The 12,069-nt window shown below is 40.1% G+C and overlaps 1 protein-coding gene across 1 annotated transcript; it reads right to left on the reverse strand.

The window, feature by feature from the left end:
* Window positions 1–886: 886 nt before the first annotated feature.
* LOC138769374 (indolethylamine N-methyltransferase-like) lies at window positions 887–11,715 on the reverse strand. Its single transcript, XM_069947791.1, has 3 exons — window positions 11,541–11,715; window positions 4,775–4,982; window positions 887–2,630 (listed from the first exon to the last, which is right to left on the reverse strand). The coding sequence occupies exons 1-3, from the start codon at window positions 11,689–11,691 to the stop codon at window positions 2,207–2,209; spliced, it is 783 nt and encodes a 260-aa protein (XP_069803892.1). The 5' UTR covers window positions 11,692–11,715; the 3' UTR covers window positions 887–2,206.
* Between the last annotated feature and the right edge of the window lie 354 nt (window positions 11,716–12,069).

The following is a 12,069-nucleotide window of genomic DNA, read 5'->3' on the forward strand; positions in this document are numbered from 1 at the left end:
CTATTAGGGGCATTGGCATTCGGCATTATTGCCGGCTATTTTTTAAGTACTCTGTACGGACCGCCTGTCAATCCACGGCCGTGAATTTGCACAGTTCCGGTCGCAAACAATGGTCTTGTTCATTTTTTACGGGTCCGTTTACGATCGGACCGTAGGCTCATACATAGTGTCCACTGTGCAGCCGTATATCCTATACTTTCCAGCGTACGCATGAACCGGAAAAATACAGCCGATTATCTACAGCCCGCAATACAGCCGCACAGATACATAGTGTGAACATACCCTGAAGGAGTATAAAAAACAGGGATACAGCCCTATCCATGTATCCATGTTATCTGCAGGGAATCAAACAGCAAGCATTCCAGTTCAGAAAATGTAACTGAACCTGGACAGTTTGACAGGTCCACTCAACACTATTTATAATTAAAAGAGTTATTTGGACATATAAAATCTCACTCAGTCAAATGTTGCAAAAGTCAAAATGCATGAGCACATACTCACCTATCTGGGTCCACTGCAACTCACTGCGTGGTGTGATGTGATCTGGTCTTTTTCCTACTTCCAGGACAGACTCATCTAAAGGGCAGTCTGCTCATACAGTATTCATTGGGCTATCATTAGAAGAGTATCTTAGAAGTAGGAAAAAGACTGATAACAGGGGGACCGGATAATGTCACACGGCAGCTGTGGGGCCCAGGTAGGTGAGTATGTTTGATTAAACCAGCAATTTGTCAAAAATCTAAAGTGATTTGTATTTTTTCTTGAATGTGATTGCGGGCACATAGTACCTCCTACACATTACATTTGTTATGTTTGAATGAAGATCTGTGACCCCTATAGAGCAGGTAAATGGAACAAATTTGATTTTAGTAAGAAATACAAATAGTTTAATGAGCTATACTTCACTTTATTGCACTGTTCATGTAAAGCAAATATCAAACAAAAAAAAAAACAGTAAAAGAATTGATCCCAAAATGTCAGACTTCCATAGTGTTCCAGATGATCCAGCACCAAGGTCTCAGCCAGGTCTCCCAATATGATTATCGTCTACAACCTTGTCTTAGGAATTTGAGTCCAGAAAGATATTTATTTTTAAAAAATTATCCCATGAGAACATAAAAAACTATAGCTTTTAAGTGAGTATGTATCACCGAACACTGCCCCAAACCTCCGGTACCATTTGGAAGTATTTCTCAATCCATGCCTGGTCCGTTGCCTTGTCTTGTCTCCTGGTGCCAGTATTGAAGTTAAAAAATTAATTTTATTCCTGTGGTGTAGTGTCAAAGAAGAGGGGTCTAGAGCATCAGTGCTCTAGGATGCAGGACCTCTTTCTCTCTTTTTATAGGCACGCCCCTGGACTGGATCTTCATCTTTGTCAGACCTAGGGCACGGATGCTCTAGGCCCCACTTTGTTGATACAGGGCTTCTGGATTAAAATAAGTTTTTTTTACCCAAATAACAGCACTAAGAGACAAGGAAAGCCCAGGACCAGGCATGGACTGGAAGAACTTCTGAACAGCATGTTTGGAGGCAGGCGATACAGATTCACTTTATGGCTATGTTCACACGCAATAAAATAATGCTAAAATATGACCATTTTAGTGCAAATAAAACAATGTGCTAACAGGTGGGGAAAAAAAAACAGTTTTTTTTCTGAACGACCGCAGCGAGTATGTAATTCTACCGCCCTTAACCCCTTCTGCTCCCGCCCGGCTCCCCCGCTGTAAGCATACTTTACCTGTCCTTGCTGCACGGGTCCGGCATCCTGCTCTCCCATCCGGCCAATCAGTGTGTTGCCCAGCCGCAGCCACTGATTGGCCGGACGGGAGAGCATAAAAAAAGTTTTAATGTGTCAGAGACATGTGTCATTTTTTTATTGGTTGGGGTCTAATCGTTCAGGCCTTGACCGATCAGGAGAATGAGTTGGGAGAGAAGCCAGCTATTGCACGCCTCTCTCCTGATCTGTGTCAATGTGAGAGAGACAATCCTATAGACTTACATTATGAAGTCATTTCGATCGATGACAGGAGAGAACACACTGAATGTAGGTTTCTCCCCACTCGTTCTATTGGTCGGTCATGATGTGAACACTCCCAGACGAGTTCCCGGACGATAAAAACTTTTGATTTGTCTTTAAGACATATCTAAAAAAAAAAAAAAAAAAATTGTGACAGTGCCTATTAAACTGGTAAAATTCTATTCAGACCTACTCCTCCTTGTGAGCTGCAATGCATATGACGGCCTTATAGTCAGTAAGGACACTCATGTTTGTTCTCTTTTTAACCTTACAGTCATCAATAACAAAACCTGCTTCAGTTAAAGCTTTCCTGACAAAGTCCTCATTATATGTGAACGTCTTAAGCTTGTCTTCCCCAATTATGGCATAGGTTGCATCTAAATTTCCAATATATATGAATTGTCCTCCAGGTTTTAGCAACTTTGAGAATTTCTTGAGAGATTTCTTGAAATCATCTTGGTCTTTGCAGACATACTCTAAAAGCCAAGCGCTGATGATACAATCGGCTAGTGGTAAGACCATTGGATCCATTATATTTTCGCACTCAAGGTCACACTTCACAACATGATGCATGATCGATCTAATTTCTTCTTCTTTATTCTGTAACTGGTCACTGAGAGAAATAGAAGAAATGAAGAAAGTGATTAACCCATGGTCAGCACCAATAAAGTGTCATAAAGGTTCAAGAAATAGATTTGGAATCCAGTAGGCATTCAGTAGGGATAGAATAACTTAGATTTGAACAAGTCTTTTGCATAAAGTGTCAAGCTTATTAGTTCTTATTATGTCTTCCTCCTGCCCCCATCCCTAGTCGCCTTTCTGCCCTTCACCTAGCTCCTGTGTCTCCTTGGTCCTCATGCTGCTCTCCCTCTTCCTGTTTGGGCCAGTGAGCATGTGGCCTCTGCTATGATTTAAAGGGCTAGTGCCCTGATTATTGGTTGACCTTTTTTCTGCACCTAAAAAAGTCTGCCCCTTCCTGTTCCTGTGTGCCGGATCTTCAGTGCTTGTAAACTATATTCAGTTATTCCATTACTGTGTACCAGTCCCCTTGCTTCCATTCCTAGGCCTTATTTTTCCCTGCCGCCTTCCCTGACCTGCCTGCCTGTCCCCAACTTTGCTATTGTCTCACATTACTGTACCTCGCTTTATCTTGCCACCTATGCAAGCAAGTCGTTCCCGGGGTAACGACCTGGGGGTCGCCTGCCACAGCAAGCCCATCCTGCCTTGCACAGGGCTCTGGTGAAGACCAGCGGCCCCTTAAACTCCGCTCCCTAGTGCTGCCTACTCCATCGCTCCCAGAGGCCCTGCGGATTCACTATACTCCACTGGGCACAAACATTTCAGCCTAGAAAATGAAGACTTAGCAATTCAGAATCATCAGTCACCTACTGGGGTACAAACTCATTTATTGGGTCGGGTGAAGAGCAACCAGCTCAGCAATGGTACTGAGTAGGTCAACAATTCACTTACTCTACGGGTATTCCTCTCTTTGACAGGAGCCTCCACTCATTTATTACAATATAAGGCCATGTTTACATGGCGTAAGACACCGGCTATTCCGTGACCTGGCCATGGAACGGCCAGTGTCAGAGAAGATCTACCCGGCCGGTACTGAAGTACCAGCCGGATGATCTTGACTGCTGCTGAATTCGGATGGGGGCACGTCAGTGTGTGCCCGCATCAGAATTTCCCACTGCACACAATAGAGCGTGCGGCCGGAGCTGCACGCTCCATTGTGTGCATTGACATGTCTCTTGCGGTCGCTATTCAATGAATGTGTATGTATATATGTACTATGTGTATACACTCCGGCCGGGATTCCCTCAGTTGCAGCACAATGTAAGTTCCATAGTAATCACGGCCATTGTTGCCGACCAACGGCCATGATTACCACGGAACTTAAGTTGTGTGAACATAGCCTAAGGCTAGAAAGAAACAGCCAAGTGCACCATACGATAAGTCCATTGTAACAGTGAAACAATAAAAATCTGCTCAACTTTTGGTGTTTTGCTAAGATCAACCTACGTACAAAAGCATTTGGGTATAAATGAGGTTCCTTTTGCAAGCCGAAGAAAGCTCCAGGGCAAAAGACCAGTTCCATTTCTGGACAGGCAATAGGAGTAAGGCAAAAAGTTTGGTGGCTAAACCAACAACCTGAGGAAGAGGCCTTTGAAGTCTCGAAAAGCACTGTCCATGAGACATACAATAAAGAAGACTTCGCTTTCCTGGTCCCATCCTTCCTCCTGTGTGCCAGTTATCTCACTGTCACTGAACTCTTCCCTTTTTTTCTATAGCTCAATCATGTAGTTTCCATGGGGCTCCACACTGTCAGCATAGGACACCACAGAAAATTTGTACAGGATCAGGGTCGATCAGGATCGATGTAACTTACATAGTTACTTTCCCACCTGATGTAAGCAGCAAGGCAGAAAATATTTGCCTCTTCATTGAGAGTAGAGAGTACAGAAACAGGGACTATATCCTTTGATAGGAGTCCCTGCTCCTGTACACAATTCACCTGAAGCAAATCTCCCCCTTTTTTTTTTTTTATTATTGTGTATTTCTAAGTTTTTATGCCAAACCAATTTGCTCATCTCCATACAAGACCCTTTTGCTTTTTTGCATTTTGCTACTGATTTTGATATCGAATAGTCTAGTTCTGCCAGAATAAGCTTGGTAAAGCCACTTTATATATCCTTTTAAAAAAAGGCAAATTTAACAATGGTGTTTCCCTAATATTTAGACAAGTACCATTACCTGTCTGCATCTTCACCTAGACAAATCTTTGTAGCATGTCGCCATCCAAATGCTCCTGTACGTGTGTCCAGCCATCTCTTCATCTCCATGATGTCAGTATATCTGATTCTTAGCGCTAGTATGCATTTGTAAAATTCACTGACTGCATAGAGCTGAGGAATAATTGAACCACAGCTCAGGTCAATCAGGACATCTCCTTTAAGATTACCTGTAGAAACATTTAAAAAGGTTGTAACAAATAATTTATATAATAATTAAATAATGCAATTACAAGAAAAGCACAGAGCGGGGAGAGAGACTCTGACCAATAAAATCTAGACATGAGCAAACTTTTCAAAAGTCCAGTTCGGCAGGGTCGCAGGATCATGGTGTAAAATTTGGGTTTGTCTGAACCGAACCTTAACTACCTGCCAGACTTTATGAATAATCTCAAACCCAATGAGGAGGTGGAATACACCCCTATGTGAGGGCTATGGGGACAGAGGGCTGCTGACATAACCAAGCCGGGGTTGTTGTCACCTCCTTCCTCTACATCCACAAGTGCCCAACTGTACGAGGATGCCCAGATGGCTTATGAGCCACAGGATGAGGTGATCATTTGGCTCTATGTGAGCGCCTTGTCAAGCAGGGCCAGTTAGAAAACTTCATGGGGATTGCTCCCACCTTATTGTGCTTGTTCTAAAACAAAGTTTTTTTTATCACCTGTGGATTGATATAAGTGGGCGGGGCTTCCCGACCTATGTGCCACATCGCCCCGCCCCTAGTGCCACTTAGCCCCACCCCCATCAGTGATGTCATCGCTGCATAGGCCCCGCCCGCTCAGCAGCCATTGGAAGGGCCAGCCTAAAGCTCTAGGCCCCAACCCCTATGCCTATGCGGCAATGACGTCAAGGATGGGGGCGGGGCTAAGTGGCGTCGGGGCAGAACGATTTGGCACATAGGCCACGAGGCCTGCCCGCCCACATATACTAATCCACAGGTGATAAAAATGACTTTTTACCAGAACAAGCACCATGAGATATAATATAAAATAAGTAATGAAAGCTGTAACATTTACTCTTTACACCTGTGGAGAGCAGTCAAAATGCAAAAAGGTGTCACTTTAAGTTGTGCCATGTTGGCCATATGTAACATTTAAGAAAAGTGTCTGGTCATCACACCACGTACGTGCCAGGAGAACTGTTTATTAGAGATGAGCGAATATGATTTGATCGAGATGGTATTCAATCAAATATTGCAATATTCGAAAGATTCTAATTCAATCGAGTAGTGTGACAAATACGTGGGAAACATTCGAAAGCCCTCCCATCACACTTGGCACTTTTTTTTAATCCAATCTCCATGCAGGGAGGCCGTGAGGGACCCTGGGAGTACGCACGCAGCGCGAAAACAGCGTCTACCCTCATTGGATGGCTGAACCACATGACCTTGAATATTTAATACTTGACTTCCGCCTCTCGACCCCAGATGCGCTTTCAACCTTACGTTAATGTTATACATACTGCTCCAGTAGCCCACTAAGGGCACCTGATATATACTGTTCCAGTAGCCCACTTAGGGCACCTGATATATACTGTTCCAGTAGCCCAGTGAAAGGCACGTCATACAAACTGTTCCAGTAACGTTCATGCAGCATGATGCGTGATACGCGCGAATAACCTGACGCTCTACAGACGCACATCAGAATCATGTATGTAATACTGCGCAAGAAATATGAACAAAATATGTGAACATTGCAGTAAAGCTTTCAAAAATATTTTTCCTTTGTAACTGTCAAGAGTGGCATTATACTGCGATTTTGGGGTGTTGGGTGCACCCAGGCACGCTCCCCCTAATGTCCCAGTGTCATTCCGGAGTTGTTGGCATCGTTTAGGAAGGTTTCATGGGGGACTTGGTGACCTCCAAGTGGTCGATATTTGATTTCCAAGTGCCGAGAATTTTTCCCCATAGACTATAATGGGATTGAATACTCATTCGAATAGTCGAATATCGGTGCCTATTCGATTCGAATTCTCGAAAGTCGAATATTTCACTACTCGCTCATCTCTACTGTTTATTGTCATGGGGAGTTCGTTTTGTTGGGGTTTAGTGTGTTAGAAACAGGCTACTACAGTGATTGCTACTGCCATCTTTTATAAAGACTATATCCTATATATCTCCTATTCCATATATTGGTAAGGATGCTTTATTATGTTATACACTGTCTTGTTAAGTTGAGTCAGCACCTCCATGTTATATTGTTAATGTATCTATCTTTTATTTTGTTCTCAGACGTATTTTTGATTTCACTTAATAAATTGTATATGTCTATTCACATATAGGTGAATTGCTACACATGGATTGCGGACTTCTTCCCCTGCACACTATATGGATAACCTTTGCCGTGAACTCTTTGTTCTAAAGAAAGGTGCATATTTTAATGTGTTATAACTACAACTTTTTGCAGAAATAAATAGTACAGGTGATTTTAGGAAACTTTATAAACCGAAAAATGCTTTTTTTTATCATGAAAAAGCAGTTTGAAACTCTCCCCCCCAGTCTTCATGGTTCTCTTATGGAGCGGGGAGGGTTTGAGGGAGATGAGGCACCAAAACAGGACAACAAAGACTTAATTTATAGCTACATCACTGGCTATCTCCTCTGAAGTCAGCACTGACCTCTCTGACCACTGGATATCAACTGTCACACAGGTCCTGCTGTGTAATGCCTTGTTCTCGGCTCTCTGCTGGCTACTAATACAATGGTTTGAATTTTTTACAAGCCATCACATATTATAAAAGTTATACATGTTAAATATCGTTGTAATCGTAACAACTTGGGGAACACATATAACAAGTCAGGTTTAACCCAGGGCGAACGGCGTTTAAAAAATACCCTCCAAATAAAAGAAATGTGTTGTTTTTTTTTCCCAATTTCACCACACATTGAATTTTTTTCTGGTTTCGCAGTGTACTTTATGAAAAAATTCAGCCAGTCATTGCAGTAAAATTAATGCCGCAAAAAATAAGGGCTCATGTGGGTTTCTAGGTGAAAAAATGCAAGTGCTATGGCCTTTTAAGCACAAGGAGGAAAAAACGAAACCGCAAAAATTTAAATTGGCCCGGTCCTCTAAGGGTTAAGGATCTGGATGTAGGCTGGACATCTGGATGGAAAATACTAAATCTGGAAAAGAAAAAAAAAAAAAAGGCTCACCTGTAAGTATAGGCTAAAACAGAGGCATAGCTATAGGGGTACAGAGGGGTCCAGGAATTAGACAGGGATAAAAAAGCTCTTCCCCATATGGGGAGGCTAGAACTAATGTGTCATATTTTAGGGGCCCTGTGAGTTTGCACATGGACCCACCTGCTTCAAGGTAGTATGTTCACATATTTGGTAAAAGAAAAAATAACTAAGGTATTAGAAATGTAGTTATTGATGTTACTCTCCAACAGAACCCAGGATTAGTAGCTTTGATGTGTCAGCGTATGTTGCCACAACTGGACCCGATTCTATATAAAATCCCAATCACAACAATTTGACAAAATTCTCTAGACTTGGCTGAGGCAATTTTTTTTTTTCAGTTATCATAGTTAAAACCCATAAGATCCAAACTAATTTTGGGATTAGGGAGTGGGATCACTGATGTTTTGCTTGCACAGTTGTTTTTCCTGGACCATAACTCTCTCATAATTCTATTTTTACATTTATTCTGCTATTTTAGGTGTGCTTTGGTTGTATATAATTGACGGTACAGACAGGTTATTGTTAAATATTTATGAATTTTGTGTATAGTGCTAACATTTTTGCTATTGCTTATTTCAGCATTGTACATTATGGATTTTAAGTTACAGTTGATCAAAAACATTGCTGGAGGAGGTCAGTCCTTTACAGTAGCCAAACTGGTGAACTACAAAAATCATTAGATTAGAGTTTATTATAAGGTTATGCTCCCTGTACAGGATCATAGCTGAGGTAGACGGCTGTCTTGTAATATTTTGTGCCCGTCTGTTTTACGAGATGGCCTCCTTTCCCCGCTATGTTTTCAAAGTGGGAAAATAGCTTAAAAGTGATTAAAAGTGACCCAAAACAGAGAGTTAGTTAAGAGTAACCCTTCTTAATCCTTAACATGTTTCCCAAGATTCTGAAAGTCTACCGGTCCTTATAACTTTCAACATCTAAATCAGCAGTAGATGTGATATAAAGCAAGTTTGCAATTTCCATTAATTTTATTTATTTATTTATTTATTTAATTATTTTTGTTATCATGGAAAACACGGCACTTCCTGTGTTCTGACTTTTTTTTTTTTCTTTTCAAGAAGTCTTAACACAGGAAGTTTAGTGTTTATCAGGTCATCTGCATTCACGGAGAAGGCTGTCAATTGATTGACGAGCACGTTGAGCCGCGACTCTCTGTACTGGCCCGGTCTCCATCCTGTGTTTAGTCCCTTTTTTTCAAACAGCACAAGACTAAAAAGCTTCAGGAGACTGGACCTGGATACAAGTAAGTATAGCTTTGTTTTAAAACATGAGAACTAAAAAAAAAATGGTAAAGTGCAAACTTGCATTATATAACATCTACTGCTGATTTAGATTTTGAAAGTTATAACGATAATGACACGTTAACAGCTTAGTGACCTCCCACAAGTGGTCTTTTTTTTTGTTTTTTTTGCAACACCAGCCTAGCTGCTTTGCACAGGTCTCAGTATGGGAGCTCAACTGTCAGTACGACAACCGGGCTGACACACTAAGTGCCAGAGCCGAAGAAACCTTAGATTCTGACAGTTCAACTCATTTCATGCCATGGTTAAAAGATGACAGCAACACGTAAGGATACTGCAGGATTCTGTGAACACTTAGTGGCAACTGGGTGGTATACTGTATAAATATATATATATATATATATATATATATATATATATATATATACAGTATACCACCCAGTTGCCACTAAGTGTTCACAGAATCCTGCAGTATCCTTATATATATATATATATATATATATATATATATATATACACATATACACAAATATGTGACATAAGAGGATGGAAAGATGGTTGGGTTAACCACTTAATAGCACTTTTTGATAGCAGCTTCCTGTGTACCTCATACAGCTAAAATATGATGCCCCTTCTGCAGGCTTTGCTGCCCTGCTCTGTGTTTATTTTCTCCATAAGATGGCTGACATGGTGGAGCATGTGACAATGCCCCCCTCCCCCTTTGTGTTCTTCAGGCTCAGTGGTGGACACTGGGTGTGGGGCATGGTCACATGTTCCTTGATGTTTACCATCTTATGGACAGACTCACCACAGAGCGGGGCATCTATCCATTATCTATCTCCTATCTATCTATCTATCTATCTATCTATCTATCTGTTATCTATCTATCCATTATCTATCTCCTATCTATCTATCTATCTATCTATCTATCTATCTATCTATCTATCTATCTATCTGTTATCTATCTATCCATTATCTATCTCCTATCTATCTATCTATCTATCTATCTATCTATCTATCTATCTATCTATCTGTTATCTATCTATCCATTATCTATCTCCTATCTATCTATCTATCTATCTATCTATCTATCTATCTATCTATCTATCTGTTATCTATCTATCCATTATCTATCTCCTATCTATCTATCTATCTATCTATCTATCTATCTATCTATCTCCTATCTATCTATCTATCTATCTATCATCTATCTATCTATCTATCTATCTATCTATCTATCTATCTATCTCCTATCTATCTATTTATCTATCTCCTATCTATCTATCTATCTATCTATCTATCTATCTATCTGTTATCTATCTATCCATTATCTATCTCCTATCTATCTATCTATCTATCTATCTATCTATCTATCTATCTATCTATCTATCTCCTATCTATCTATCTATCTATCTATCTATCTATCTATCTATCTATCATCTATCTATCTATCTATCTATCTATCTATCTATCTATCTATCTCCTATCTATCTATTTATCTATCTCCTATCTATCTATCTATCTATCTATCTATCTATCTATCTATCTATCTCCTATCTATCTATCTATCTCCTATCTATCTATCTATCTATCTATCTATCTATCTATCTATCTATCTATCTATTTATCTATCTATCTCCTATCTATCTATCTATCTATCTCCTATCTATCTCCTATCTATCTATCTATCTATCTATCTATCTATCTATCTATCTATCTATCTATCTATCATCTATCCATCCATCCCTCTAAATAACGAATATACAATGGTATCAGTAAGTTATAGGAGGCACAAAATAGTCATATTAAAAAGTACAACTGACAAGGCAATACAAAGGGGAAGAAAAAAGTTCACTCTTAGAAAGTGACCAAAAAAAAAAAAAAAAATAGAAGCAATGGCTTTACTAAAATCAGAGACATTATTTTCTTCATCGTATTTAATAATAATAATAATAATAATAATAATAATAATAATAATAATAATAATAATAATAATAAAAAAAGGCTTTACCCTGCTTCCTTTAGCTGGGGGGGGGGGTGCCCCCTTGAACCCCCTCAATTTAGTTGTTTACAATTGTTTAAAATCATTCAGTTAAAGGGCTGAGAACTAGTTGTGGGTGGGCTTATTATCCTCCCCTTCTACTCTCAGGCACCAGGTTAGTGGGTGGATGTTGCTTAAACCACAGTATGATTCCTATTATGCTATATTATTGTTGATATCAAGAGTATTTCCAAAAGTTTCCAAAAAGGCAACATAAACATACAAAGACCAAGATACAGATACATACCCCCTGAGAAAAGCTTCTTAAGATTTTCAATGGGAAATACCAAGGAATCGTCCCCAAAGACCATATCAGGTCTATCTGAATAGTAAGTCTCCAGATGGTCTCTAGGATCAAATCCATCTTCAGTATAGAACTTGAAGTCGTTGCAATTCATTGTGTAACCTGGTATCACACACAGGGTGAGTCGCTGTACACTGCCGCTCAAGGGCTTTATATCTACCAGGAATCGAATTACAAATCATGTTAGTGTAATTCATAGTCTCAACAAGCCAGTCATGGGAATATGTGTGCTATGAAAATCACATGGGCCATTACATTTTTTTATGTCAATACAGTTTTACTGTTAAAGGGATGATGGGAAAAGCAAATCCCAGACAACTGTCTATTTGACAACGTGCAATGGCTTCTAAGGAGGGGTGGGGTGGGGGTGGGGGTGGATATTAAACTATGCAAGAGGAATTAAAGAACTGATTTTGAAGCTCCATTGCCTTGATCAATTCCTCAAAAAAAAAAAAAAAGGGGAGGAGGGAGA

This window comes from Dendropsophus ebraccatus, chromosome 12 (assembly GCF_027789765.1).
Source record: "Dendropsophus ebraccatus isolate aDenEbr1 chromosome 12, aDenEbr1.pat, whole genome shotgun sequence".
Classification (NCBI taxonomy): domain Eukaryota; kingdom Metazoa; phylum Chordata; class Amphibia; order Anura; family Hylidae; genus Dendropsophus; species Dendropsophus ebraccatus.